The 27,731-nt window shown below is 54.4% G+C and overlaps 2 protein-coding genes across 4 annotated transcripts; both read right to left on the bottom strand.

The window, feature by feature from the left end:
* Positions 1–398: 398 nt before the first annotated feature.
* RINL (Ras and Rab interactor like) lies at positions 399–7,914 on the bottom strand. The gene is made up of 11 exons (XM_036834183.1): positions 6,374–7,914; positions 6,015–6,174; positions 4,613–4,715; positions 3,582–3,654; positions 3,434–3,498; positions 3,007–3,156; positions 2,508–2,921; positions 1,786–2,103; positions 1,394–1,525; positions 1,079–1,242; positions 399–996 (listed from the first exon to the last, which is right to left on the bottom strand). Exons 1-11 carry the CDS (start codon positions 6,424–6,426, stop codon positions 934–936), a joined length of 1,695 nt encoding a protein of 564 aa, XP_036690078.1. The 5' UTR covers positions 6,427–7,914; the 3' UTR covers positions 399–933.
* Positions 7,910–27,598, bottom strand: SIRT2 (sirtuin 2). 3 transcript variants are annotated; one of them, XM_036834179.1, is made up of 16 exons: positions 27,492–27,598; positions 26,612–26,658; positions 23,424–23,472; positions 23,047–23,160; positions 19,819–19,860; positions 19,552–19,658; positions 19,387–19,443; positions 18,649–18,717; positions 12,631–12,760; positions 10,794–10,853; positions 10,414–10,469; positions 10,183–10,259; positions 10,045–10,096; positions 8,973–9,043; positions 8,760–8,826; positions 7,911–8,639 (listed from the first exon to the last, which is right to left on the bottom strand). In XM_036834179.1, the coding sequence occupies exons 1-16, from the start codon at positions 27,505–27,507 to the stop codon at positions 8,484–8,486; spliced, it is 1,170 nt and encodes a 389-aa protein (XP_036690074.1). In that variant the 5' UTR covers positions 27,508–27,598; the 3' UTR covers positions 7,911–8,483. The 3 variants fall into 3 exon arrangements, with proteins under 3 accessions (XP_036690076.1, XP_036690074.1, XP_036690077.1); XM_036834181.1 differs by lacking the exon at positions 23,047–23,160 and having other exon boundaries at positions 7,910–8,639; XM_036834182.1 differs by lacking the exon at positions 26,612–26,658 and having other exon boundaries at positions 7,914–8,639; positions 27,492–27,594.
* Positions 27,599–27,731: the final 133 nt, after the last annotated feature.

Below are 27,731 nucleotides of genomic sequence, written 5' to 3'. Positions count from 1 at the left end.
TATAGCCCAGGGAACTATACTCAATATCTTGTAATAACCTATAATGGAAAGGAATCTGAAAAAGAATATATATATACATAACTGAATCACTTTGCTGTACACTTGAAACTAACACAACATTGTAAATTAACTATACTTTAATTAAAATAAAACAAAATCGAAAGCTGAGTTCCTTCTGGAGGTTCCAGGGGAAAATCCATTCCTTGTCTTTTTCAGCTTTTAGAGGAGGCCTACATTGTTTGGCTCCTGGACACATCACTCCGACCTCTGCTTGCATCATCATATCTCTTCCTCTGACTCTGACCCCACTGCCTCCCGCTTATAAGGACCCTGGGGATTACATCGGGCCCACCTGAATCCAGGGTAATCTTCCCATCGCAAGACCCTTAATTTTTTTTTTTTTTTTGGCCGCACCCCACGGTATGCGGAACTTCCACCACTAGGAATCGAACCTGCAGCCCCCGCAGTGGAAGCGCGGAGTCTTAACCCCTGGACCACCAGAGAAGTCCAAGATCCTTAATTTAATCACATCTGTAAAGTCCCTTTTACCACGTAAGGTAACATATTCACAGATTATGGAGATTAGGAGGTGAACATCTTGGGGGGGCATTATTCTGTTTACCACAGAGAGGGTCAAGCCAGAGAAGCTGTGGTTTTAGACAGGGGTGTCTGGAAGAGAGCCTCACTGAGAAGGTGACATCTGCCTAAAGACCTGAAGGAAGGGAGGGAAGGAGCAGTGTGGATATTCGGGAATGGCATTCCAGGAAGCAGGGACAGCCAATGCAAAGGCTCAGAGGTCTTCCCTCAGACCCGGTTCCTTTTCCTGGGAACCCCTCCTTCTTGCTGCCTCCAGTCTAAACTACAGGGGTCAGAAGTTGGTGCTGCCCTAGGTGCCTCCCGAATCTTGTTTGCGGAGCAGAAGGGTTTGAGATTCTAATCATCATTGGCCTCTTGCACAAACTCTATTGCCCATGGTTCCTCAAAGGGCAGCTTGGCCTGTGGGGAGAGGCAGGAGCCTGGGTCAGAAAGGCAACAGATCCAGCCCTCCCCTCCACCCGCAGTCCAGAGGGGCGATCACCTGGGTTTCGATGGGGCTCTGTCTATGCAGCGTCCGCCTGCGGTGCCACTGGCGCAAGGAGGCCCGGGCCTCAGAGCTGAGCCCCTGGGGCGCGCGGCCCGTGTCGGGCTGGTAGTGGGCAATGTGGTACAGGGCCCCAAACCACGTGGTCAGGTAGTACCCGGCTAGGGGCAAGAAGGGGAGGTCAGCGCAGCCCCCTCAGGTTCCCTGGCCGCCTGCAGGCCCCCTGCAGGTTGCCCGCCTTCCCTCCCGCTGCAGGCGGGCGGCCTAGGGCGCCCCCTCTTGGGTCCCGTCGTTCTGGGGCTGGGGCGTCACCCTCTCCCCGTAGCTCGTCCGGATCCAAGAGCTCCATGAGAAACTCCACGTCCAGCTGCGTCTCCCCAATGTCCGGACTCCAGATTAGTTCCTCTGTTAGCGCTGGCAGGAAGGCGTCGGCCCCCAGGGGCTCTAGGGGAGCCGGAGGACAGGCTCTGGGGCGGACGGGGCGTGCAGGCACCTTCCATCCGATCCCCAGGACCGCGAGGGCTAGCTGCCCTTCCACTTTGCCGGGCATGCAAACGCCCCTTACTGGATTCCCCCGGCCCGCGTAGACGCCTCCTGCTAGAGCATGCCATCTTCCCCTCGACGTGTGCACAGGAGCCTCCTACCTGGCTCCCGTAACCCTCAAGCCACTCCACATTCAGGTAGACTCAAGACTCCTCCTTTACCTCGGTTTTCGTCCCGAGCCAGGCCCTCGTAGACGTCACTGCACACCGCCAGCAGGAGCGACACCTTGCGGCGCGGGGCGCAGGCTGAGTGGAGGCGCGCCAAGCGCGCGTGGATGCGGCTTCGCAGGGTGGGGACGGGGCCCCGCCTCTCATGCCCCGCCCCTTGAGCTCCCGGAGGCCCCGCCTCCGCCCGCAGGGCTATCTGTCGCCGCCGCAGTTGCCGCAGAGCTGGGGCGCGGAGCGTGCGGAGTCGAGTCCACAGGGCCGGCTTCAGAGGCGCCAGCACCGCCCGGCACAGGGCCGCCTCCACCGCGGGGCCTGCAGGGGTTGAGACGGGTGAAGGAAGGGTCGCCGGGCTGACCCACGCCTACCCTCTCTCTCCAGCGACCCACCCTCGCCAACCGCAACACCTTCCTAGCCTGTGGCCACCCACTTGTGTAGACTTAGGTGTGAGCACGTGTGGAAGAAGGAGCCTGGGTGTGAACGAGCGCGTGGGAGAGAGAGTATGGCTGTCACACATGTGTGAGATGGAGCAGTGGTGAACAGAATAGGTATTACTACATGTAGGAAAGGGCGCGTGAGTAGAAAAGGAAACAGATGTGCACGCAGACGGAGAGAAGGAAGTTGGGTGTGAACACCTATGTAGGGCCAAGAGATGGCAAACGTGAACCTGTGCGGGTTGGGAGAGTGGCCTTAAGTTCCCTCTCAGCCCTCCTCATTACCTAGATCCTCGTGCTTCTGGGGGGCCCCGGGCGCCCTGCTCTCAAAGACAGCCCTGACATCGGGGTCCTTTGCTAAGCGATCTTGGAGGTCAGCAAGGAGATGCCGCATATCCTGAAGCAGCTCTGTGGCTGGGTCCCCAGGCCTGTGGGGACCTTCAGCCTCTGAGGCGAGGCGCACCCGAAAGCCCCGGAACTGCCTGGCCACGTAGCTGCTCCGGGCCCCGGCTAGAGCCCGGATGTGCTGCGTGAGCGCATCCTCAGCTCCCTCTTCCTCGTCTTTGTAGTCGTCCTTCTCCTTCTCCTCTTCCTCCTTCTCTTCCACCGGGCTGGCCAGAGCTGGCCTAGGATGGTGTACTTCTGGGCTGAGTGGGCCTTCCACCCAGGAGACCTGGTGAGGGGCTGGGTTCCTGGGGGCTGATGGGGAGAGAGGGTTGAGTTCCACAAAACAGCGGCGGCAGCTCCTTCATCCCTCAGGGGCCCAGGGCCCTGCTCATCTAACCTGGACCATGTCTGTCGGCAGTCTCTGGAGTTGTCTCTGGGGGCGTCTGCTCCATCTCCCACCCTCTGTGGGTCTCCAGGTAGAGCTTGTTCACCGCAAAGTACATCCTCCCTGAGGTGTTGAGTTGGATGCTGCCAATCTGCAGAGGACCTGGGGGCCAGCAGAAGTGAGGTGTCCCAGGTGTCCAAGGGGCCAGCCTTGGAGACTTAGTGCCCAGCTTCGTTACTGGAAGAACTGAGACTTGGTCCCTGGCACCAAGGTCCCTGGCACAATCAGGCCCAGGAGTCGAGCACCACCCCCCCCCAACTTTCTCAAACCCCAGCCTTATCCTCCCTCGAACCCTGTAGTTTGGTCCCTCAAGTACCATCCTCCTGGACTAAGGAGGTGGAAAGGTGGCCTCTTCCTCCATTAGAGAATCATGCCTCACCTGTGTTTTGGTCTCCAGGCCCTAGAGTGGGAGGGGGCAAGAGCAGTGTTCTGGGCAAAACATCCCTGAAAAAAAATGAGGAGTCACAATATGGGTGAGGTATCATAGGGAAGGATCCCCCTTAGCCCTTTCGAAGGATGACCTGTACCTGCTGGCTGATAGGAAGGCCAGGAGATGGGGCAGGTCTGACATGCAGAGGTTAGAGGACTCCAGAGACACACCTGGGGGGAGAGGGCAAGGAGGAACAAGTTAGACAACTTGAGGGGCAGCAGCTTCTTTTCCCTGGGACTCTCTCTTCCCCAGTCCTGCAGGTCCACCCAAGAACCTTCAGAACAGGGAAATGTCTACCCTTGCAGTCCCTATCTTCTCCTGTGACTTTATGCTTGCATTCCACTTATGCCACCAAATAGGATTCATTCATTAGACAAATATTTATTGAGCACCTATTCATTTTCAGGCACTGGGGATACAGTTGTCAAAAGGCAGATACATTCTCTGTCTTCCTGTAGTTTACCTTTTAGTGCAGGGAGACAAAAATGAATGAGTAAACAAATAAAGATAAGTGTATAATGTATTGAGTGCTATGAATGAAATGGAGTGATTGAAAGTGACCAGGGCTCTCATTAGCTGTGGTGGTCAAGGAAGATTACATTTCTACAGAGGCCTAAAGGATGGAGACTAAACTAACCATTCAAGGAAGGGCATTCATGCGGGAAAAACAAATACAAAGGCCCTGAAGTTGGGACACATTTAGCATGCTCAAGGAACAGAGAAAACAGTGTGTCTAGAGTAGAGAGAATGAAGGGCTGTAGATGGAGAGGTGGGCAGGAGCTAATCATTCATCACCTTATAGGCCATGATGGGCTGTAAGGAGTTTAATGTTTATCTAAAGATGTTGCATGTCCTTTGCAGGGTTTAGGGCAGGAATGTATAACATCTGATTGATGTTTGAAAATATCACTCTGGCTGCTCTGTTCAGAATGGAAGAAAAGGGTGGGAGCAGGGAGACCAGAGAGGAGACTACTGAAATTGTCTGGGCAAGAGGTGATGGTGGCTAGGATTAGGGTGATGGAGGTAGAGAGGATTGGGAAGATTCAGGAGATATTTTAGAATTAAAACTGACCAATCTTGGTGATAAATTTGCTGTGGACTGGAAACTTGGGGATATAGGCTCCTCACCTCCAGGAAGCTTCTGGATCTGGTAGGTGTTGATTTCCCCTGGTGAAGGTCCTGTCCTCAACACAAGGACCTGTCTGGGATCATGTCCTATGACCAGGAAACTCTGGGGGAATGGAGGCAAAGTTCAGCTTGAAGAGGATTTGTGCCTGCCTAGCATCCATTGCCCTTATTTTGGGCTCCACACCTCAAATTTCATTTAGAAAACTCTCTACTCCACTCTCTACTCTAGGTCCTGTGGGTGACTAACTCTCCATCAAGCCCTAGGGGTGGGTCCATGACCTGACCTAGCCAATAGGATTGACAGTGTTCTCTGACCACTGTGATTGGTTCAGAGATGGGCACGTGAACCAAGCTCAGCCAACAGAAATCTTCCACAGGATTTTTGCTGGAGCTCTTTGGAAAGAGGCCTCTTTTTACACTGGGGTTGCTAAGCTGGTGAGATGTGGCCCTGAGCTGGGGCCAGCCATCTCTCTCACTACAAAGAGAAAGCCCCCTGAGGAGGAAACTGTGGTATACCTGTTAGTTGCTTTATCCAGATCTATTCCCTATTCCTTGCAGAACTCCAGCTTTATTCAGGGCATTAATAGGCCCAGCCATAGAAGATGGATAATAATTGATGTAGTCAGTGGTTCTCACCTCTGTATAACTCCCAGGTGAGCTTTTAAAAATGTTGCTACCTGGGCCTTATCCGTATATTCTGAATCAATTGTGAAGGCTTTTGTTTTTCCTAGTAAAAGAAAAAAATGCAACTGGTGCCTCCTTTCCTCCTTCCTCCTGCCTGGAATGCACACATGTGCTTGGGTCTGGGGCAGCCACTGGATGACCATGAGGGAAGTCCAGGAGAATTGCAGAGAAGATGGCCTTGATGTCACCCGAGGAGCAGAACTGGAGCCTGCAGCTACCTTTCTGGTTATGTTAGAAAGAAAAATGCCTATTTATCTAAGCTATTATAGAACAAGTGTTTACTTGCATACCCAAATATTTAGAATTCCCTGCAGTTTAAAGCAAAGCCAAGGGAACTCCCTGGCGGTCCAATGGTTAGGATTCTGCGCTTTCACTGCTGAGGGCCCAGGTTCAACCCCTGGTCAGGGAACTAAGACCCTACAAGCCTTGTGGCAAAACAAAAACAAAAACAAAAACAAACAAAAAAAGGGAAAAACAGAAACACAAAAAACAAAGCCAAGAAGTGGAATGAAGAGAAATGTATACATTGTCTGATGTTCAGGATCCAGAGATTCCTGAAATTACTTTTACTTCTGGGCCTTTCAGTCATTTGAATCAATAAGTAGCCTTTCAGTTTGCCTGGTCTGCGTTGTGTTTGTCACTAGCAACCAGCAGAGTCCGAACTGATTCAGAGTGTCATGGGGAGGGTCAGAGAGGGTCCCCGGCTGTGAGCACTTACCCCTGGTGGCCACAGCTCCAGAAGGGCTTTTGCATCCTGGGCATCCAGCTCTGGGATCTGCCACACCCCCCATGTCCTCTGAAGGCGAAGGAGTGGCTCTGGGGTCCCAAGGACCCTTAAGGGGGTCTCACCTGCTCCATTCGCCTGTGATGGGATTAGTCTGGGACACGCAGGGACCAGGAGACCAGGGCACAGAGGAAGGCAGTTGGACACTGAGATGGGGTCAAAGGTACAGGAAGGGGAAGCCCAGGGGCAAAGGGTCAGAGATGGGGTTCTGGGTCCTGTGGCGGGTGGGAACTGGATGGAAGGGGCTTCTGAATTCAGGGGCAGGAGTTGGAGACAGCCCCAGCAGTCCTCACCTCTCCCCATCGGTGGGGCCTGCTGAGGCCTTGTCCTCTGGCTGTGCCATCATCCTCAGGATGCAGAAGGCCAGTGAGCCATGGTCTGGCCTCTGGCAGGGAGGAAGATAAGTCTATTTACAACCCACATGGCAGAGGCCTTGACCAATCAGAATGGACTTGAGACCCCTTGCTGTGCCAGGTATTAATTCTTTATTTGCTGGATGGTGGGGCGATCTGGGGATCCCAGGAGTCTTGAGTCTTGACGTAGTGGGGGAGGAAGATGACTCAAAATGACAGCTATTTACCAAGCGGTAGGGTAATATTTCAGATTATAACATCCGGTGCAGCCTTATGAATGTGGACCAGCTAACTAACAACCCTTGTCAAAATACAGTGCCCGGAAAAGGGCTCTGCCCATAGCAGGCACTCTGTAACTGTGACAAATGTTATACAACATTTCCTCTCCCTCCCTTCCCAGACCACAGAGGAGCCCTCAAATATTTTCTCCCAACGTTTTATTATGAGAGATTTCAAACATTCAGAAAAACTGAAATAGTTTTACAGGGAACATCCATATACCCACTACCTAGATTCTACTGTTATTCTTTTTGCTTTATCACACATCTGTCCCTCTATCCATCGGACCCCAACCCTTTTAACCAGGTAGAGAGTCCTACAGTGGGTTATCAGTTAAGGTGGGCATTCTAAAATATTTTCCCTGCAGCAGTCCCAGGAGTAGGAGTCCTAGGTCCATCCATGCATCCATCCATCCATCCGTGCGCCCATACATCCAACAAATATTTATTGAGTACAGGCCCAGATTAGGGTGAAAGGGTGCCTGGGGAAAAGGGTGATGGGCAGAATAGGCCCCTGCTCCCAGGGGCTTCCATTCTTCTTGGGGGGGGTATAGGGGATGGAAAATAAACAGCTAAACAAATCAATCAGCCCACTGACCAGAAGCCCAGGGTATTAGGAAGTGGGGGACAGAGAGCAGGTGCCCTGGCCAGGGGAGAGCAGTCAGGAGGGGTGGGGGGAGGGAGACAGATGCTTGCCTGGGTCCCATGAGAAGGGGAGAAGGAGATGGGTGGTGCTGGGCAGGGTGGGATGGCGGCAGCTGCCTGATACCACAGGGAGGCAGTGGGTCAGTGGGCGGGTGATGATGCCAGCTGTTCAGTCCCTGGGGGCCCCTACCTGTTCTCCGAGGGGAGGCCTGGAGTAGCAGGAAGTGAAAGTGTTCCTCGCAGAGAGAGGAAGCTGAGCAGGGCAGGGGGAAGAGGCGGGGCTGGGGGTATTTGAAATCGACCCTCCTCCCTCTTTCCGGGGGCTCAGGCCTTAGGTAACCGGGCTTTGGAGGAAGGGACCCTGGCAGTCTGGGAGTCCAGGGGTAAGAACCGTGAGGCTCCCACGGCCCCAGGAGTCCCCTCTCGGCACCCTTCACTCTTTCTCATAAGAGCCTGTGGATGTTCTTGTCTCCTTAGCGGCCCAAGGTCTAACCCCCTTCCTCCGGCAGCTTCCCTGTGGGCCCACAGGAAAGAACAGCGAGGCCAGACAGCTGATGGTTAGTTGTTTATTGTTTTTAATTTGTCTCTAATAAGCGACACCATCTGCCCACCCCCGCCTGGGAAGCGGGTCCCGAGTGAGGGGGCCTAGCACCCACTTTGGGAGTTGTAGGCAGAGACCTGGGAGGCCTTGAGGCTTGGATCCCCCCACTGGGTGTGAGTTATGTTTGGAGGGCGCACCTCCCCACCCAGGGTAGGTTAGACTTCGTCTACTTGGCCCCAAGCCCCTGGGAACAGTAGAGAGCATGGGGGCCCTGGGGCTCTCGTCCTGGGACAGTTAGCAGTTTGGAGGTACCCCTGGCCCCCTGAGCAGTTAGGCTGATCCTTGGCCCTAGGGGTGATTAGGGGCTGCGGGCTCTTAGAGACTGGCTGCCCAAGCCTCAGCCCCTAAGAATGTTAGAGATTCGCTGGGGTCAGGGGTGCTGGGACCCCAGTTTTGGGAGGGAGTAGTTAGTAGGTTGAGGAAATGTTCTGAGCTCCCCAGAAAAGAGCTGTAAGTTAGAGGGGGCCAGGCCTGGCTGGGGCTCAGCTGTCCCAAAGCTGGGCGTCCTGCCTGGGAGATGCGTCTGTCACTGGGGTTTCTCTCCCTCCGTGGTCCTGGCCTCCTCCTTGGCAGGAGGTGGAGACTCCCTGGAGGAAGCTGAAGTGGTGGGGTTGGGAGTCCCCGACCCCGACTGGGCATCTATGCTGGCATGCTCCTTCCGGACAAGGTCCTCCAGCTCCTTCTGCAGGGGGCAAAGTTCACAGAGGTCAGAGGTCATCACGCATCATAAGGTCAGAGGACCTGTGGGACGGGGGTCCAGGGACTGGGCTTAGGGTGGGCTGGGGTGGCCCAGGCTCCTCACCTTCCATCCGAGGAGGTCGGCAAGGGCCAGGCAGCCCTGGTCGCAGTCACCCAGCCAGGCCACGTCCCTGTGGGCGGGTGAGAGTCAGAGCTCCCAGGCTTGTACCAGGGCCCTGCCGGCTCTGCCCTGTCCTGTGCCTTCGTGCCCTTGCTCCCACCTTGGCCCTGTCCCTTGAAGGCTCCACTGCCCCCCCACTGCCGCGGGGGGCCTCACCTGTAGGCCTTCTTGGAGTCGAAGTCCATGCCTCCTCCGAGGCCCATCATCATCCCGAGGAAAGGGTCAGTCTGTGGGGAAGGGGGTGGAGTCGGGGGGAGCTAGGAGCACAGACCCTGGAGCCAGGTGGCTTGGGTTGGAATCCCAGCTCTGTGACTTTGCTCAAGTGGCCTGGCCTCTCTGAACGTCAGTTTCTTTCTCTGTAGAGTGGGGGTGATCATCAAACCCACTCCTAGGGTTGTACTGTCAGCGGGTTAATACAGAGGAAATGCTAAGCACGGCATCTGGCACACCGTACGTTTTTTGCCTGTTGGAGAAACATCTGTCCCCAGGAGGGAGCCCCTGCCTGGGAGTGAAGCTACTTCAGGAAAAGAGAGCCGAGAGAGGGAGCGGGTAACTCCTGACAGCACTGCTGCAGGCCCAGGGGCCAGCTAGCCCGGACTCTTCAGTCACGGGAAGCACGACATTCTTGTTTTGGCTTAAGTCGCTTTGACCTGGGGTTCTGTCACTCGTTCAAAAGGTGAATGAGGGACTTCCCTGGCGGTGCAGTGGTTAAGAATCCGCCTGCCAATGCAGGGGACACGGGTTCGAGCCCTGGTCCAGGAAAATCCCACATGCCGTGGAGCAACTAAGCCCGTGCGCCACAACTACTGAGCCTGTGCTCTACAGCCGGCGAGCCACAACTACTGAGCCCGCTCGCCTAGAGCCTGTGCTCCACAACAAGAGAAGACACTGCAATGAGAAGCCCGTGCACCGCAACAAAGAGCAGCCCCCGCTCACCGCAACTAAAGAAAGCCCATGTGCAGCAACAAAGACCCAACGCAGCCAAAAATAAATAATAAATAAATAAATAATTTAAAAAAAGGGTGAATGACACAGAGGCCTGTGGAATCCTATAGTCAGGGCAGTCTGGAACCTGACCCCTGTGGATTCCAGAATCCTTAGGTCTGAGCCGAGGGGTCCAAAGTATCGGGATTCCCCAGAGACCTGTCCCCTGGTTCCCGAGGAGGCCGGGGGGAGGCAATGTGGGGCCCCTGTGCAGGGGTGGCAGGGTGTGACTAAAAGCACTCACCTGGCCAGTCTTCTCCTTGTTGATGAGCAGGCGTGGCGTGGAGAGGGGCGCCCTGGTGGAGGGCGAGCTGAGAGGTGAGGGCCTGTCCCGGCTCCCCCAGTGCCCAGCAGCCCCCCATGGCCCTGACCCCCAACCTACTTGCTGATAAGGGATGCGAAGGGCTGCACCTGCAGGGAGGTGCCCATAATGATGAGGAGGTCCACCTTCAGGAAGTCCTGTGAAGGGGGAGCGGACAGTGAGGCTGGGCTGCCGGCCCCCGTCCCCCGCCGCAAGCCCACCCGCAGCTACTTGCGGAAGCCACCTTCCCCAGGGCAGGACCCCGGCTGCCCCCGTGTGGACCGAGATGGGGGGCGCGGCGGGTACACTTACTGACTGCAGGCAGGAAAAGAAACGCGCTGGGAGGTTCTCGCCGAAGAACACGATATCTGAGGTGGAGACAGATGGACAGACAGACACAGGGAGAGATAGAGACAGTGAAAAAGCAGGGGGGCAGAGACAGGGAGGGAGAGAGAGAACAGGCAGGAAGAGAAGGCGGACCCCAGGGCTGGGGCGGGAGTGTGGAGCACTGGGGACAGGCTAGGGGCTATGGTACCCACTCTCCCTGGGGCAGACTCCGGGCACTGGTCAGGGAGAGAGGGTGACCGGGGTGGATGGATGGATAGGGAGCGTGGCCTTCTTGGGAAGGGGTTAGTGGCTGAGGGGGTCCCAGCCTGAGTCTACCTCGGTTGGTCCCTGGCCCCGAGGCTCACCGGGCTTCACCACGCTCCGACATTTCTCACACTTGGGAGTCGCCTCGGAGAAGATCTTCTCTGGGCGTGGGGAACAGGGAGGGAGAGGAGGAGGTAAGAGGCCTTGGGCTGGGGCTGCAGCCTGCCTGCCCACCCCACCCTTCCTTCACTGTCAACACAAACACACCTCAGTCTCCGGGTGGGCCTCCTGGGGTGTTTGCCCTGCTCAGGAAGGACCTCCCTTCTTAGACAGCTGTCCCTTCCCCGCCCCCAAGACTCCTGGGGTGGCTCCCAGCACCAGCCTAGAGCTATTAAATGAACAAACAAATGAGCAGACACTCGCCCCTAAAAGGGGCCGCTGGGTTCCACCAACCCCCGACCTGGGGAATCTGGACTTGGGAGTGAAGCTCGTCCAGTGGGTCTTTGAGGGCAGCCCTACTTCATCGTGGGTCAGAGAGGCCTGGTAGGTGCCAGGGAAGAATTATGCAGATGATGCTGGGACGGGGACAAAACCTTAGGTGCAGGTGCTTCCCACTCTTGGGCTCTGTGACAGACCCACCCCTACCCCCACGCACACCCCATGCTTATGACAATCCTCCTCCTCATTGCTTATTGATTAAGGAAGCTTGAAAGCATTCTGTCACTTGCAACCCACAGAATCCTGGCTTGTTCATTCAACTATTCACTCATTCCTTCAACAAATATTTACAGAGCACTGCTTTAAGGTCTGTCATTTACTTGAAAATATTTTTGCATTGACAGTACATGACATTTTGCGGGTGATGCTTGTGCTACTGCTGTAAGAGAAACAGTGGGGTAATGTTAATTGTACATCACCCCCAGCTGCGTGCACTTGGGCTATTCAGGAATCCTCACCCCAGGGGCGGTCAGCTGGCACGTGGTCAGAAGGGCCACACGCCAGAGGCCCTACTATCAGCGCTGCAGCTGTCCTTATCACACACGGACACCACAGGCTTTGTGAAATCAGCATAAAGAATGTCAGAAATGGGTTTCCATGGATGAAATAAGTGGCTTCTCAATTAGCACAATGGATGTCAGAAATTGGCTCTCACTGGCATTCAAGAAATGTGGATTGGCTGGATTTTTTTTTCTCCTCCTTCTCTTTTTGGACACTCCGCCCATGCATGAACAGGGACATGACTTTAGCAAGCGCTGGAGTTTGCATCCTTAAGGACAGCCCCCCCACCCCACCCACCCGTCTTCGTTCCTAACCAAGGCTGTGCCCAGCTTCACACGCCACGGCCTCTGCTCGCCTGCATCCAGCTGATGGGCTGGTTGAATCCTGTGCCTCTGGGGCAGTGCCGTCCAGTATGCTGGTTAGAGCCACATGTGGCTTTTAAATTTTAATTAATACAAATTGAAGAAAGTTAAAAATTCAGTTCCTCGGTCACATTAGCCACATTTTAAGAGCTCAATAGCCCCACACAGCAAGTGGCTGCCGTGTTGGACCGTGCAGATATGGAACATTCCCCACACCCCAGAAAGTTCTCTCAGATACTTCTGCTCTTCTTAGAGTGTAGTTGCGCTTGCCTGGATGAGCCCCTCATGTAAGACGGGGTCAGAGCACCCAAAGGACAAAGAGCTAGGGTTTCAGGACCTCACAGAACAGGTTGTATGACCACGTGGAGGCCTGTCTGCTAACCCACGTCTCTGTGTCCGGAGTCTGCATCCGTCATAACCTGGCTGTGAGGTGGTGTCGGGAGAAATGAACCCCCGCTGCCACCTCAAATCTCTGGGGGCTACCGTTATCCGCGCGTGGAGACCCTGTCCCTGGCGCTGGGAAGAAGACGGGGGACGGGAGGCCTGCCCTCGGGGATAATCACCTCCAGCCCCTCACCTTTCATCCAGCTTAGCGTGTACTCCTGCCGGCAGACGGGGCTGATGCAGTGAGACGTGTAGAAGGTGCCGTGGGCCTCCACCAGGTCCTCGGCCTCCAGCCCCGCCACTCGCTCCAGGGTGTCTATGTTCTGGAGGGAGAGATGGAGGAGAGAGGGTCAGGAGCGAACCACACCCCCCAGGGGGCAGGAGGCAGAGCCAGGAGTTGCGGCTGAGAAAAGCAAGTGGGACAGGGGAGAAGGGAGGGAGGGAGAAGCAAGGGGGCAGGGTGTGCCTAAAACTCTTCTGTTCATCCTGATGGTGCCTCTGAAAAGGTAAGTCATGGACACGTAAAGGCAGGGGCCCAAACTCAAATGTCTATGAGCCCAGACCCACTGCCACCAACCAGCCCTGGCAAATTTGGGCCACTTTGCTTCTGTTTTGCTGCAAATGTGTTTTGTTAGAACCACACACTCTAGTGGCACCTGCCAGAAATTTGGTGAAATAAACGTACTAATCTCCAGTGTCTCCACTGTAAACGCAGCCCCCTCAGATATGGCATCCTTGTGCAGTACCCAACCTGCACAGCTGTCTGTGGCAGCCCTGGCCAGGCATTAACATAAATCAATGAATCAGGAGGGTTTTTTGGGTTTTCATCACACTGTTTTCCTACTTAACCTTACTATGGTCTGCTGCATAGATAGTATATTAACTTGTAGTCTTTTCAGACAAAGATAATTTCCTTATTCAACAGGCAAGAATATTCTTCTCTTCCACATAGACATTTGCGCTTTCTCCAGCCCCTCTGGAGCATCTTTTGCTTGCGCACGAGGAATGCTGCTGAGGCAGGTGCTGCTGGAGGACACCGGCAGATGTTACAGAGATGGCCGGGCATATGCAGCCCACAGCTGACCCGACGAGGTTTCCTGGAGGCTCCGTGAACAACTGAAAGGGTTCCCTTTCAAGGGCAGACAGCCCCAACTGCCCTCTCTGCTCCCAGCCAGCCATCAGTTTATCCCCAAAACATGCAGACAAGAGTCACTGTTCCCAGAATCTCTGTGGCTTTCCCTCTCCCCCCTTTACTAGAAATGCTAGTTTTGCCTTTGTTTCTTGACTTAGTCTACCAGCTCCCTGACACGTAAGTAAGCAGTGTGCATGCAAACAACTAAATGGCAAGTCAAAGGTCTACCTACATGCTTCTGTGCTACCCTTTGATGTCACTTTTTTTTTTTTTTGCCATGCTGTGCGGCTTGCGGGACCTTAGTTCCCTGGCCAGGGGTCGAACCCATGCTCTCAGCAGTGAAAGCACAGAGTCCTAACCACTGGACCACCAGGGAATTCCCTTGATGCCACTTCTTTTTTTTTTTTTTTTTTAAAAAAAATTTATTTATTTATTTGTTTATTTATTTATTTATGGCTGTGTTGGGTCTTTGTTTCTGTGCGAGGGCTTTCTCTAGTTGTGGCAAGTGGGGGCCACTCTTCATTGCGATGCGTGGGCCTCTCATTATCGCGGCCTCTCTTGTTGCGGAGCGCAGGCTCAGTAATTGTGGCTCACGGGCCCAGTTGCTCTGCGGCATGTGGGATCCTCCCAGACCAGGGCTCGAACCCGTGTCCCCTGCATTGGCAGGCAGATTCTCAACCACTGCGCCACCAGGGAAGCCCTGATGCCACATTTTTTTTTTTTTTTTTTTAATAGGGAGCATTTTCTTTTTTCTTTTTTTAAATTTTATTTATTTATTTTATTTATGGCTGTGTTGGTCTTCGTTTCTGTGTGAGGGCTTTCTCTAGTTGTGGCAAGCGGGGGCCACTCTTCATCGCTCTTCATCGCAGTGCGCTGGCCTCTCACTATCGTGGCCTCTCTTGTTGCGGAGCACAGGCTCCAGACGTGCAGGCTCAGTAGTTGTGGTGCACGGGCTTAGTTGCTCCGCGGCATGTGGGATCCTCCCAGACCAGGGCTCAAACCCGCGTCCCCTGCATTGGCAGGCAGATTCTCAACCACTGTGCCACCAGGGAAGGCCCCTGATGCCACTTTTGATGGAGAAACCACAAACAAAAATGAATGCGGTCAACCCGTATGTACTGGTATAAAAGGATCTCTCCAAGATGTTAGAAGGCCCAAAGCACAAAGGCAGTGTGTACAGGATGTTAAAAAATCAATATATGAATTTGTGTATTTGCTTGCCTAAGTATGGAATATCTTCAAAGGAGACCCAAGAAGTAGGCAGCAGCAGTGGCCCCCAGGGAGGGGAGCTGGGGCTGGGGAATTTGGCCCAAGAGGTTCGCTATAAAGGCCAAGCAGCAATGAATGCATGGCAACACACAGCAACTGACGTCTGGCCTCAGCATCAGGCAGGAAAGAGGGCATTGGTGAGGAGGCGGGCCCTGGGCAAGGTGGGCAGCAGCCACTCAGCTCCAGCCAACGACTTTCCCCCCCAGAAAGCCACCCAGGTTCAGCCAGCTCTTCCCGATTTTCAAGAGGAGCCTGACGCCTGGGTTGTCATCTGCAATCTCTTGAATTTTAAACCTTGGCTCACTTCTGGTTTCAAGACATCACATCTCTGACATGCTTTTAAAAAGGATGAAGCTGGGACTTCCCTGGTGGTGCAGTGGTTAAGAATCCACCTGCCAATGCAGGGGACATGGGTTCGAGCCCTAGTCTGGGAAGATCCCATATGCCACAGAGCAACTAAGCCCGTGTGCCACAACTACTGGGCCTGCACTCTAGAGCCTGCGAGCCACAACTACTGAAGCCCGCGCGCCTAGAGCCCATGCTCCACAACAAGAGAAGCCACCACAATGTTCTCATGCGCACTGCAACGAAGAGTAGCCCCCGCTCGCCGCAACTAGAGAAAGCCCACCTGCAGCAACGAAGACCCAACGCAGCCAAAAAAAAAAAAAGCATGAAGCTGCTATGTGAGTGCGGATATGGAAGGATCTTCCAGACAGGGCTTGAATGAAAGAAAGCCAAGTACAAACCCTATATATGATGTAAATGCCATAGATATAGATTTAAAAGAGCGATAAGCTGGTTTGCTGAGGAGATCACAGTGACATGAATGAAGGCGACAACTGTTCTCATGTTTGAATGGATACTTGTGTCTTGAGATAAAAATAGCATCGCGCGTGGCTTCGAAAGTGCTGCATCGTCACAATTCAGAAAGACGTGAAGACAGTGTGTTCCAGAAAACTGGGTCAGTGACTCAAAAAGTGGCTGAGGTTAAAGAAGAGGGTGATGAGTTTGAAAAAGAAAAAAAAGGTTTCATGAAACGTGAGACTGGAAAAATTTTTTCCACCTTTGTCTATGTTACGTAATGTGCCATTCTGAATATGTATGCGTGCTTAAATCCACACATGAAGAATTGCAACTGGGGGGAAATGCCACCACATTTCACGCTGACCTCACAACGCATTGGTGTTGGCTTTCGTCTAAAAATAGCCTACAGCTGGTGTGCTTTCGTGGTTGGGGCAGGGGGTTCTGCCTCAGACAGAGCTGGGAAGCAAGCCCTCTGAGCAGCCCCGATGAGCCACTTGGTCCTGGGCCTGGGCTTCTCGTGCTGGGACCCCTGTGATCTCATCCTGTCTGGAGGGTTTAAACATCGTCTATCTGCTGCTCTCCAGCTCGAGTCCAGACTCCTGTGTCCAGCTGTCTGCCTATGTCCCCACGTGGTTGTCTAATGGGCATCTCAACCTCGACATGCCTTCAGCCAAGCTCCTCCTCTGCCCCCCACGCCTGCACGTCCCACCATCTCAATAAAAGGCAGCAGGTGCTCAGGCTGAGAGGGGGCCAGTCATCCCTGACTCCTTTCCTTCTCTCATGAATCGTTTCACATTCAACCCATTGGCAAGTCCTGCCGGCTCCACCTTCAAAACGGGTTCCTAAGCCGCCCACTTCTCCCCTTAAACAGCCCCCTCCCTGGCCCAGCCTCCATCCTCTCCTGCTTGGACCATCACTGCAGCTTCCTCCCTGGTCTTGGTACCCGCCCCCCACTGCTCCCACAGTCTGCCCCCCTCACGCAGCCAGAGGGACCCTGTGAACATCTGGGACAGGTCACGTCCCTGCCCTGCTCAGATCCCTCCTGTGGTTCCATCTCACTCAGGGGAAAGGACAAAGCCCTCCCTGTGGCCCCCAAGCCCCCACATGGTCCACCCCTGTCACCTCCCTGACCTCGTCTCCTCCATCTTCTCCTACTACTGTCCTCCTTGCTCACTCAGATCCAGCTGCTTCTTCTTCTTCTTCTTTCTTTTTTTAAATATTTATTTATTCGGCTGTGCCGGGTCTTAGCTGTGGCATGTGGGATCTAGTTCCCTGACCAGGGATCGAACCTGGGCCCCCTGCATTGAGAGCGTGGAGTCTTAACCGCTGGACCACAGGGAAGTCCAGATCTAGCTTCTTGAACACACCAAATGCAGTCTCCCCTCAGGACCTCTGGACTGGCTGTTCCCTTTGCCTGGAATGCACTCTCCCCCCACAGGTGATCCCATGGCTCCCCCCCTCCCCTCCTACAGGTCTCTGTTTAAATGTCCTGCTTCTCAGTGAGGCCTTCCATGACATCCTGTTCACTACCGCAGCCCCCGACGCCGCACACACGGAGCTTGATTCCCCTTTCCTGCTCAGCTGCGCTCCAGAGACCCCTCAGCATCAGAGCAGATACGCAACTCACCCATCTCGTCCGTTGTCTCTCCCCACACTACACTGTCAGTTCCAGGAGGGCAGGGATGTCTGCTCCCTCCGTTCACTGCCTGCAGGGCCTGGCACTGGGTTGGCACTCACTAAACATTGGGACAGAAGCTTACAAACAGGTTTGCCAGCAGGGCTATGGTGAGGATTTCATGAAGGCATTTGGCTTCAGGTGTGCTGTTCGTATCAAGTCTGAGTCACATCTCATGGAAAAAACTGACTCTCTGGGAAGAAAGGTCAGGTTTATTCTGAGCTGGGGCTCCTCCTGGAAGGAGGAGGCCATCCCCTCCCCCGCCAGCCGTGGGTGGGAGCGCCAGCCCTGGGTGGGAGCACGTACCCCACTTGAGAGTTCTGGACCTACAAAGAATTCATCCTCCCCCTGGTGGCCACTTCTGAGGCTGCAGGCTCCAGATAGCCGGGCGCAGGAAGAAAATAATAGAACACCTATTTCTACCCATGTGTTCTCTCTCTATTTTATAATTTTGGGTTCTGAGGTATGAATTAGAGCAGGCATGGTATCAGGCCTATAGTACATCATGTAATTTCAATACGTATTTATGAAACAAAGGTAGAGGTGCAAACATTTTTCACTATTAGGGGTGCGAGACCCTAAAAGGCTCACCAACTAGGAAGCCAACAATGTGAGCTGTCCTTCCCTGAGGACACCTGGGCGAGGCCCTCAGCCAAGCACCTGACATGTATGAGCCATGGTCCCACGGTACGCACAGGCCTTTGTGCAAATTATAAAAGGGTGTCCCAGGACTTCCCCGGTGGTGCAGTGGTTAAGACTCCACACTCCCAATGCAGGGGGCCGGGGTTCGATCCCTGGTTGGGGAACTAGATCCCACACGCATGCCACAACTAAGGAGCCAGTGTGCCGTAACTAATAAGCCAGCAAGCTGCAACTAAGGAGCCCGCCTGCCACAACTAAGACCCAGCACAACCAAATAAATAAATAAATACATATATTTTTAAAAGGTGCCCCACACACACAAAAAAATAGTGCCCCTTCCTTAAGAGTTTACAGCCACCAGCCGGAAAACTGTCAGGTGTACTGATCATATTAGACCAACTCAGTTTGGAGTCATCTGCTGGAAAGCCCTGCCAAATACGAAATCTATGGTGCCAATAGAGTCTGCTCAGAGAAGTACTCCTGGGATGGCCCTGAGGGAGGTCACTGCCACGTCACCACAGGCCTGAGAGGGCGAAGCTGTTCTGGCCTCTGTTTTATCGAAAGGGAAACTGAGGCTGAGAGAGGGGACGTGAGTCCCTGCAGGTCACGTGACAGAGAAGCCGTGGCCTGAGCTCTTGGGCCCCTCCAGCCCGCGCTCCTCCTCCCAGGATGCCCGCGGTCCCGCCTACCTGCGTGTAGCAGCGCAGGAGCAGCCCCTTCTCCTTCAGCAGGCGGATGAAGTAGTGGCAGATGGTGGGCTGGAGGGGAGCAATCATGGCAGTGCCGATGAAGACAGAGGACACTGGCCGCGCACCGCCGTGTGCCGGGAACTGTCCTGGGCACCACGCCTGTTTTCCCTCACGGAATCGTCACACCGACCTCGTGAGGTACGCACCTTCGTTATCCCCATTTCACAGGTGAGGGAACTGAGGCACAGAGAGGGTGACTGTCTTGCCAAAGTCACCCAGGTTGTGGAGTTGGGGTTTGCACAGAGAGGACTGGCTCTGGAGTCTGGGCTCTTACATGTATCGTTAACTCATTTAAGCCTCACGACAACCCTTTCTCATGGATTATTATCAGCTTCATTTTACATAAGGGAAAACTGAGGCTCAAGGACACAAGAGCAGGAAATGGGGGACCAGGACTTGGACCCAGGCAGTCTGGGCCCGGAGCCCATGTACATATATATATATATTTTTTTGGATGGTGCCACACGGCTTGCAGGATCTCAGTTCCCCAAGCAGGGATTGAACCCGGGCCACGGCAGTGAAAGCCCGGAATCCTAACCACTAGGCCACCAGTGAACTTCCCCAGAGCCCGTGTGTTTATTGGCTATAGGATATTTGTCTGAAGGGCCCTGGAGGGGCTTTCCCATGCCTGCTGGCCCCCAACCTTTCCTGTCCCCGCCTCCACAAAAGAGAGCTCACCTTGAACTGCCCAGGATAGAGTTCCTTGGCGAGGGCAAAGAAGGGCTCTGGATGTTTCTGTGGGAGAGAGAGCCGGAGGGCAGGTGAGATGAGAGCTGGACAGAGGCGGCCACGCCTCCACCCCCCCACCCCCATTACAGACGTTCCTCCCTGCGGGACACGTACCTTGAAGTAGCTAATCTCAAAGATGGCCTCCGGGTAGGGAAGATGGTATTTCTCCAGGTTGGCGTAGAGGCCCGTGTTTGGGGAGCGGAAGTCAGGGATGCCCGCGGCTGGGGGAGGAGTGGCAGCGGGCAATCAATCGATGAGGGACCTTGGCCCCTTCCCTACCACACTGACCCTCCCAGGCAAGGGCCCCCATACGGCTCCTCCCCAGCTCCTCGAAGGGGCTCCCCCAACCAGGGAGTTCTCTTGGGGGAGGGGGGCACTTACAAGTGGAGATTCCAGCTCCCACCAAACAGATAACCCTGCGACCTGGAGGAGAAGAGTTTATGCAGCGTGGTTTTCTTTGTTTGTTTTTTTTTTCAGTTTACATTCGTTTATTGTTGTAACATTTTGTTTTGAACATCAAACACTGCACCAAAATATGAGCCATTTGTCTTAAGACAGTTGTCTTTGCCATAAACTAAGTACTGAACTGATGTTTACAATGAACTTCTGACAACTTAAAAAATTATTAGTGGCACTGCTGTCTAATAATCAAATATATCATCACAGACTGGATGTAATGATTACATTAAAAGACCAAAGTTTCCCCTTCCCTTTCTTACCCGTAAATAATACCACCCATCACAGTCTCTGAAGCCGTTTACTCTGTGCCTGGCCCTGGGGCAAGCACTTCAGATCCCTGAATGGCTCTCCCAACCATCTCAAGGAGGGAGGTGTTAACATCCCACTTTATAGATGAGGAAACTGAGGCTCAGGTAGGGGAAGGGGTCACACAGGTGACTGATGGAAGAGCCAGCATGGGGTCAAAGAACCCACTGTTTGAAATTATACCAATGGGGACTTCCCTGGTGGCACAGTGGTTAAGAATCCGCCTGCCAATGCAGGGGACACGGGTCCGAGCCCTGGTCTGGGAAGATCCCACATGTCACGGAGCAACTAAGCCTGTGCGCTACAACTACTGAGCCTGCACTCTAGAGCTCGCGAGCTACAACTACTGCCCGCGTGCCACAACTACTGAAGCCCGCGTGCCTAGAGCCTGTGCTCCCCAACGAGAGAAGCCACCACAATGTTCTCATGAGCACTGCAACAAACCGCAAGTAGAGAAAGCCCACGCGTAGCAACGAAGACCCAACGTAGCCAAAATAAATAAATAAATTTATATTTAAAAAAAGGAAATTATACCAATGTAGTAAGATTCAAGAAAAGGCCACTTGGAGAGAAATTTCTCCTAGCTAGATCTAGACAAAAATGCATGAGATCTTAGTGAGAGGGGTGGGGTGGGGGGTTCCCCCGGAAGAGCTGCAGGTTATTGTGAAAAAATCTCTGGCCACCCCTCATCTTTTGGACACAGTCTTGGATGGCCATCTATTTCTAGCGTATGATACACATTCCTTCATCCTATTCCTTCCCTCCATAATCAAATGCACGTCAGCCACTGGAAGTCTGGTAATTTTCAGGTGAAGACCAAAGACTGGCCACTCTCAGCCCATGCCCAGTGAGCAGCAGAGTGGAAAAGGGCTTCCAATCCTAGTTCTTCTGCACACCAGCGGGCGCGTCTTAGTTCAGATCACCACTCTGGGCTTTAGCTTCCTGCTCTGTAAAATGGGCATAATCACAGTACCGACCTCGCAGGGCTGCTGAGAGAATGAATTCATCCCTGTGAAGCTTAGATCAGTGCCCAGCACTGATGATTCTTCAAGTCACTCGTACTCAACTTCTTTAGCCCCATGATTCGTATACCTATAAGTGCTTTGCTCCCCCATTGTCACCAGCTTTCAGAAAAGAAGATGGGGAGGCGTGGTAGGGGTGGCATCACTTCACAAGGACGTGGGGCTGTGCAGAAATAGCCCAGCTGCCTCTTCAGTGGCTGGCTGGCTGGCTGGCAGCCCTGCCACGCAGCACCCTTGGCATCTGCCCATCAGCTGATGGACAGACACGGGTGTGAGGCGCCTGTAAACCGGGCGCCTCTGGGGTGTTCTATGCAAAGGAGGACAGCAAGGGTGACAAAGGCTGAGGCCTGCTACAGCCACAGCCCTTGGCTTCGTCTCGGGATGCCATTGGACTAGGCCCAGTGGACCCAGCAGGGGCCATGTGGAAGGGAGTGTGCGCCCTGGATTCAGGCGGCCTGCCGTCGAGCCCTGATTCTGCCTGTTGCCAGAAGTGTGACCCTGTACCAGGTCACAGCCTCCCTGCGCCCCAGTTTCCTCCTCTGTCCAGATCACTCCTCACAGGTATCATGTGAAGATCAAAGGCGGGGACGCCTGTCAAGTGCCTGGCAAACAGCGAGAGCGCAATTCATTGTTATTATTTTTTTTTTTAAGGTTTTTTTTGGTGTGGACCATTTTTAAAGTCTTTATTGAATTTGTTACAATATTGCTTCTGTTTTATGTTTTGGTTTTTTGGCCGTGAGGCATGCAGGATCTCAGCTCCCCAACCAGGGATCGAACCCATACATACCCCCCTGCATTGGAAGGCGAAGTCTTAACCAACGGACCGCCATGCAAGTCCCCATTGTTATTATTTATTATTATCCCCTCATAGGCGCCCTCATGAGTCAATTATCCTAAAATCCAGGTGCAGGAGGACAGAAGGAATGAGAGCTTTGATGCCACTGCCTTCGTTCTCTTGGGGGCCCACCCAAGCCAAGAGATGGCTGCAGACAGCTGCCTGGCCTGCCCTGGGAGAGGGAGGCTCACGACGGCCGGCCTGGCTGCCCCAGGAGAGATGGCAGCGGCTGGAGGACAGGGAAACCGGAGAAGACGTCCTCAACAAAAGGCTGTTCAGGACCCTCAAAGAGTGGATTGTTCTAGTCGAGGACTGCCGAGGGCTCGGTTTCTCAGACTCTGGTGACCTCAACTCGTGGCAAGAAATATAAATTACATGGTGACCCCGTAAAGAGGCACCTCTACACCACACCTGAAACAAGCCTCCTGTCATAATCGTCACAGGGAACACTTACGCAGCTCTTGCTCTGTTCCAGGCCCGGTTCCAGGCATTTACATCTATGAATTTATGTAACCCCCTCATAACCCTATAAGGCAATTACTATTATTAGCATCTTCATTCTGTCAAACAGGCCTGGCCAATCAGAGACACGGTGATTGGTTCAGGGGTAGGAATGTGACCCAACCTGGGCCAATTGGAGTCGATCTCTGCTCTTTTGCCTGAACTACTGGGAGAAAGATGCTCTCTTCAGTGGGAGCCATTAGGCTGGTGGAACTTGTATTTGCCACTGCCAGGAGCAACCTTGACCCCAACACAGAGAAGAGCTGCACCAGAGAGGGTTCAGATTTTTGACGACAGCATGGAAGCCGCTGAATCCAGCCATGATTAAAGCAGGGTTTTCGTTACAGAGTGAACACACTCCCTTTTTGGCGTAAGCCAGTTTGAGTTGAGGTTCTTGTGACTTGCAGATGAAAGTTGTGAATGGCTGGGGCTAAGCCACTCGGGGCCAGGAGAAGGGAAGGGGCCCAGTGCAGGCAGAGGACTCACAGCGCTCACTCTGCATGTAGCGGGTCACCCCTTCCAGGGTTAACTCGTCCAGCAGACGCTCCTTCTGGGTGCCCAGGCCCAGTGTCTGGGAGAAGAAATTCCGCAGGAAGTCCACTGGCCAAAAAGAAGAGAGACAGCAGCTGCGTGCGTGGGTGCTCAGTCAGGGTGCCCAGAGGCCCCGAGTGCCCCTGCCCAGCCCTGGGGCCCCGCCGCCTTCCCACGACTAAGAGCTCAATGCCTGGCCTGGTCAGGGGCCTCCAGGCGCTGGCGCTGCGTCTGTTATCACATACCTTGAATGTCACCCCTGGCGGAGGTGAGCACCCAGATCCCTGCCCTAAACCGCCCCCCAGAACCGTGCTCCCAAGGAAGATACTCACTCTCTCCTTCTCCGCCAGCCGCTCCTCCCTCAGTGTCTGAATCTGAGTCCTGGAAGGGGTGGGGGTGGGGTGATCAGGCCCCAGAAGTGAGGTTAGGGAGGGAGGGAAGGGGGGGGTGACACCCGGGTTTGGGGAAAAGGCTCTGGCTGGGAGCTGGGCCCGAGGAAGTGAGGGGTGGAGGGGACAGCGCTGGGGGCCAGTGTGTGGGCTCTGGGACAGGCTGCCTGTGCTGGGAAACCCAGCTCTGCGACTCGCAGGGAGCACAGTCTCCAGTGGGTGACTTTGCTTTTCTGAGTCTTCGAGCTCCTCCTCTTAGAAATGGAGCTCAGAGGACACTCACCTCAGAGGGCTACTGTGAGATGAAGTGAGTTCACCTCTGGGAGGTGCTCAGATCAGCCCTGGGGCGGGTGTGTGGCGGTGATTGCTCAGGAAGCACTGGCCATTGCTCTCCTCACCTCCCAGCGTCCACGGCCTCGCCTCACAACCCCTCTTGTCCCCTGCCCTGGCCAGCAGCCCTGCAGCCCTCCTCACCTAAGTCACTCCTGTGAGTAACGTCTCGGTCCTCACCCTGCGGCCGTCAGCCCTCCGGCCTGAAGCCCCCCACTCCACCTTTCCAACCCTTCCATCTCCTTTATCGACTCCTCCCCTCAGCCAGACTCCCAAATTGAGGGTCTGGGACTCTGTCCTGGGCCCTCCCTACTTCCTCTGTCCACCTTCCCTGGTCGGCCTCATCCACGCCACTGGCCTGTCCCCCAGATCCAGGGTTCCCGCAGCCTCCTGGATGCCTCCTTCTAAGTGACCCCCGGTCCCTCACTCCCACCGCGTCCCAAACTGGCCTCAGCATCTCCCCCAAACCTGCTCCTCCTCCTGGGCCCCATCTCAGTGTGGCTTCCAGCCCCCGGTCTGCCAGACGCCTCCTGCCTCCCTCCCCTGCCCTCCTGCCGTAACACGTCCCCTCTCCAGGGCTCCACGGGGTCCAGCCTGTCCTCCCAGGGGTCCTGCCCCGACCTGCCCCCTAGGCTCCCAGCCTCAGTCTTCACCTCCGACCTACTCTACCGCCCTCTGTGTGACGGCCTGCCTCGGTCGGCCCTCTCCCCTCCACTTCAGAGGCCCTTCTCTGGGGCTTCTCCAGTCTAATCATCTGATCACGAACATCTATGGAGTCTACCGTGATGTCAGCTCCAAGAAGGCTGGGATTTTTCGTCGTCACCGCTGGATGCCCAGCACCAAGAACAGGGTCTGGCACTTGGCGGGAGTTCCAGAACTATCCACCGCTGAACAAATGGACACCTGCTGTGCGGTGTGCTAGACCAGGCCTGGGCCCTGCAATGGACCTCGTAGAAATGCAATTCTGGGGAACTCCCTGGCAGTCCAGTGGTCAGGACTACGCGATCTTACTGCCAAGGGCCTGGGTTCAATCCCTGGTTGGGAACTAAGATCCCGCAAGCTGAGTGGTGCAGCCAAAAAAAAAAAAAAAATCTAACCAATTCGCTCTCCTGTTTAAAACTCCTCCAACTACCCCTCTCCATCACTCACAACTCTGGTTCCAAGCCTTTTTGAATAGAAACCTCCCTTCCAAACATAGTTAAAACTTTTCATTACTTTCGGATTGTGTAAGCTGCCCAAAAACTTTGACCGTTAGACAATGTATAACTTGGGGGCACTTGCCTCATGATTCCCTCACCCACAGCCCCCAACCCGTTCCCCGCCTTCAAGCTAACCACTATTATTAACAGTACAATGGTAATTACTCCAGATTTTGTCTCTGCGGGTAAAACTCATTATTTCCCCAGAAATGGGTCACACCACGGTACGATGCTGCACCCTGCATTTTCCGCAAAACAATATATCATAGACCCACCGGCTACATAGTGTTGCATTGTAAGGATGCACCATAGTTCATTTAACTTATCAACTGATAGCCGTTTGGGCTGTTTCCAGTTTTTCTGTATGAGACAATGCTGCAATTTACATCCTTGAATCTCTCTCTTTGGGACTGAGGATCGCTTTTTCACATTAAACCTTTTTCCCTGACAGTGGTCGTGCTTTGGGAGCCAGGCGAGGGAGAAGCCCGGCCTGACAGGAAGCTCTTATCCCCTCGGTGTGGCTCTGCCGTGCATCTGTGGCGTGCTCTCATCACAGCTTCTGCACTGGCCTACATCTGAACTGTGAACTCGCGTCTGTGGGTGGGCTGGCACGCTTTCAGGTTGCAGACAGTGAGGCTCTGTGGAAGGATTTCAGGGCCCTGCTGAGCACGTGGGAGCAACACGGCCTGAGGGGGAGCTGGAGGTGCTGGTGGGGCCTCTGTGAGCCCGCTTCCAGCGAAGCGTCCGGGAGGCAATGTGCCGGGTGCCGTGGGTCGCAAACCCGTCGCTGCCCTTCTAGCCAAGGGACAGTGGACAAGTTACTGAACAACTCTGTTTCCAATTCCTCATCTATAAAATGGCTACAGTAGACCTTGCCCCCCAACAGGGATGCTGGGAAGATGAAACGAGATGAGGCACATCAAACACTAAGCAGAGTACCCGGCTGGAGTAAGTACTCAATAAATGCTAACCATGAATATAATTAGCTGACCTCCCCAGCCACCTGATTACTAAACACATCACATTCTTTCATGCCCCTCAGTGTTTGCACAAGCTGTACCCTCTGCCTGGGACACCATTTCTCACCTTGCCTAAGAAAATTCTAAATCACTCTACACTAACTGCCATGTGCTGTGTCTCAGTCTGACTCCTAGATCAGCCTGTGGATTCCTCCAGGGAAGGGATTGGCTGGAATCTGTGTGACCCCACAAAGTTTACTCTGGCCTCCCAAAGCGCCCTGAGCTACTTTCATTATCACCCCGTAGGGTCATTGTCTAGTTACTTGTCCGTGAGATCTGTGAGTTCAGGGACCAAAGCTCTTCCATGTCCAGTGCAAATGAGGTTCAGAAGGGATGGGGGGCGCGGGGAGGGCAAGGAGAAAGGAAAGTTTGGAAGGGCAGGCCTGGGGTTGAGGCTGCACACCCTTCTCTGACAGTCCCCAGAATCCACCATTCCCCGGGAGGATGAACCAGGAGGTGGGGTGAGGGACAGGGGCAGTGAGCTGAGGGCCCTGGGGTAACTGTCTCCCCTCTGCCACCTCCCCCCGTGTGGGGTGTTGGAAGTCCATCTCTCTCCTTCCCTCCACCCTTCCCCCCATCTCACCTGAGCCTCCTGCACCTTCCCTGCCTGGGTCTCCAGAGGGTCAGAGGCTGGGGGAGGAGGGGGAGCAGATGTGGTTATGGTGAAGGGAGTGGTTAAGGGGGAATGAAGGGTTTCAAAGCAGCGGGGGGCAGAGGGGGTCAAGAAGACCCACCAACCTAGTTATATTGGGGTGGAAGTGTAAAAATGGAGTAGATGGAGGGAGGGAATGGGGAAAAGCAGATCTTATCAGAGTGGGGAGTGCTGGGAGGACAGGTGGTTAGTGAGGGACAAAGAGGCTGGGATGGGAAGGTTTAGGAGAGGGAAAAGAAAGTAAAGCATACAGGGTATGGGGGAAGACTTAGGAGGAGTTAGGAAGGACGCAGTAGTGTGTGAGTGTGTGCGGGAAGGGTTAGGTTTACAAGCAGAGGGAAGCGTAGAAAGGAAGAGAGAAGAAAAGAAGAGATACTCCGCCTGGAACAGGTGTTGGGTGGTGGGGGGCAGGGAGGGTAGGATGGTAGGTTTAGGAGAGGAAGGAAGAGATAGGAGGGGACACCAGGGGTCCCCTAGCATCCTACAGTTCCCACTAACAACCAGGTACCCTTAGCAACCGGGACCGCGGCATTCTAAGTCCCTAGCAACGAGGGTCCTTAGCAACTAAGGTGAGAGAAAGACGCGATCATTAGTAACCTGGAGGACGTGGCAAACGGACCCTTAAAACCTCGCGACCCAGAAACCCACCAATCTAGCAATATGGATCACTTTGCAACGGCCCCTGAATCCCATTCCCCTCCATGCAGCCCCCATCTCCTGCCCCACCACGCCCGCCCTCGGGCCCCGGGGCCTGCAGCCCTCAGCCAGGCCCCGGCGCGGCCCGACCCTCCCACCAGGGCCCCCGACTCACGATCCGGCTCAGCCATGGGCGCGGGGCGGGGGCCCTCGGTACTGTCACCGACTGCTCTGCCCCGTGACGGCACCGGAAACAGGAGGGGGCCGAGACAGGGCAAAGAACTACAACTCCCAGGAGCCATCGCGGCCGCCAACAACGCCCGGAGCGAGCCCCTCTGCCGTAAGGAAGACACGCGAGGGCTGGACTACGAATCCCAGAGTGCCCCGCTCCCGCAGCCATGTTGGTAAAGGGCGC

This window comes from Balaenoptera musculus, chromosome 19 (assembly GCF_009873245.2).
Source record: "Balaenoptera musculus isolate JJ_BM4_2016_0621 chromosome 19, mBalMus1.pri.v3, whole genome shotgun sequence".
Lineage (NCBI taxonomy): Eukaryota > Metazoa > Chordata > Mammalia > Artiodactyla > Balaenopteridae > Balaenoptera > Balaenoptera musculus.
Note: the sequence above shows the minus strand (reverse complement) of the source record. Positions and strands in the feature narration are given on the sequence as shown.

What these genes read in the sequence shown, in the direction of transcription:
- RINL (XM_036834183.1), bottom strand. Translation starts at nt 6,426, where the DNA reads ATGATGGCACAGCCAGAGGACAAGGCCTCAGCAGGCCCCACCGATGGG. An exon ending in TGGAGCTGTGGCCACCAGGG is followed by an intron (nt 4,716 to 6,014) that starts GTAAGTGCTCAC and finishes CCATTCCCCCAG; the next exon opens with AGTTTCCTGGTCATAGGACA. An exon ending in GATCCAGAAGCTTCCTGGAG is followed by an intron (nt 3,655 to 4,612) that starts GTGAGGAGCCTA and finishes CTCTCCCCCCAG; the next exon opens with GTGTGTCTCTGGAGTCCTCT.
- SIRT2 (XM_036834179.1), bottom strand. An exon ending in TCGGAGCGTGGTGAAGCCCG is followed by an intron (nt 10,470 to 10,793) that starts GTGAGCCTCGGG and finishes TCTCCACCTCAG; the next exon opens with ATATCGTGTTCTTCGGCGAG. An exon ending in TCTTTTCCTGCCTGCAGTCA is followed by an intron (nt 10,260 to 10,413) that starts GTAAGTGTACCC and finishes CCCCCTTCACAG; the next exon opens with GACTTCCTGAAGGTGGACCT.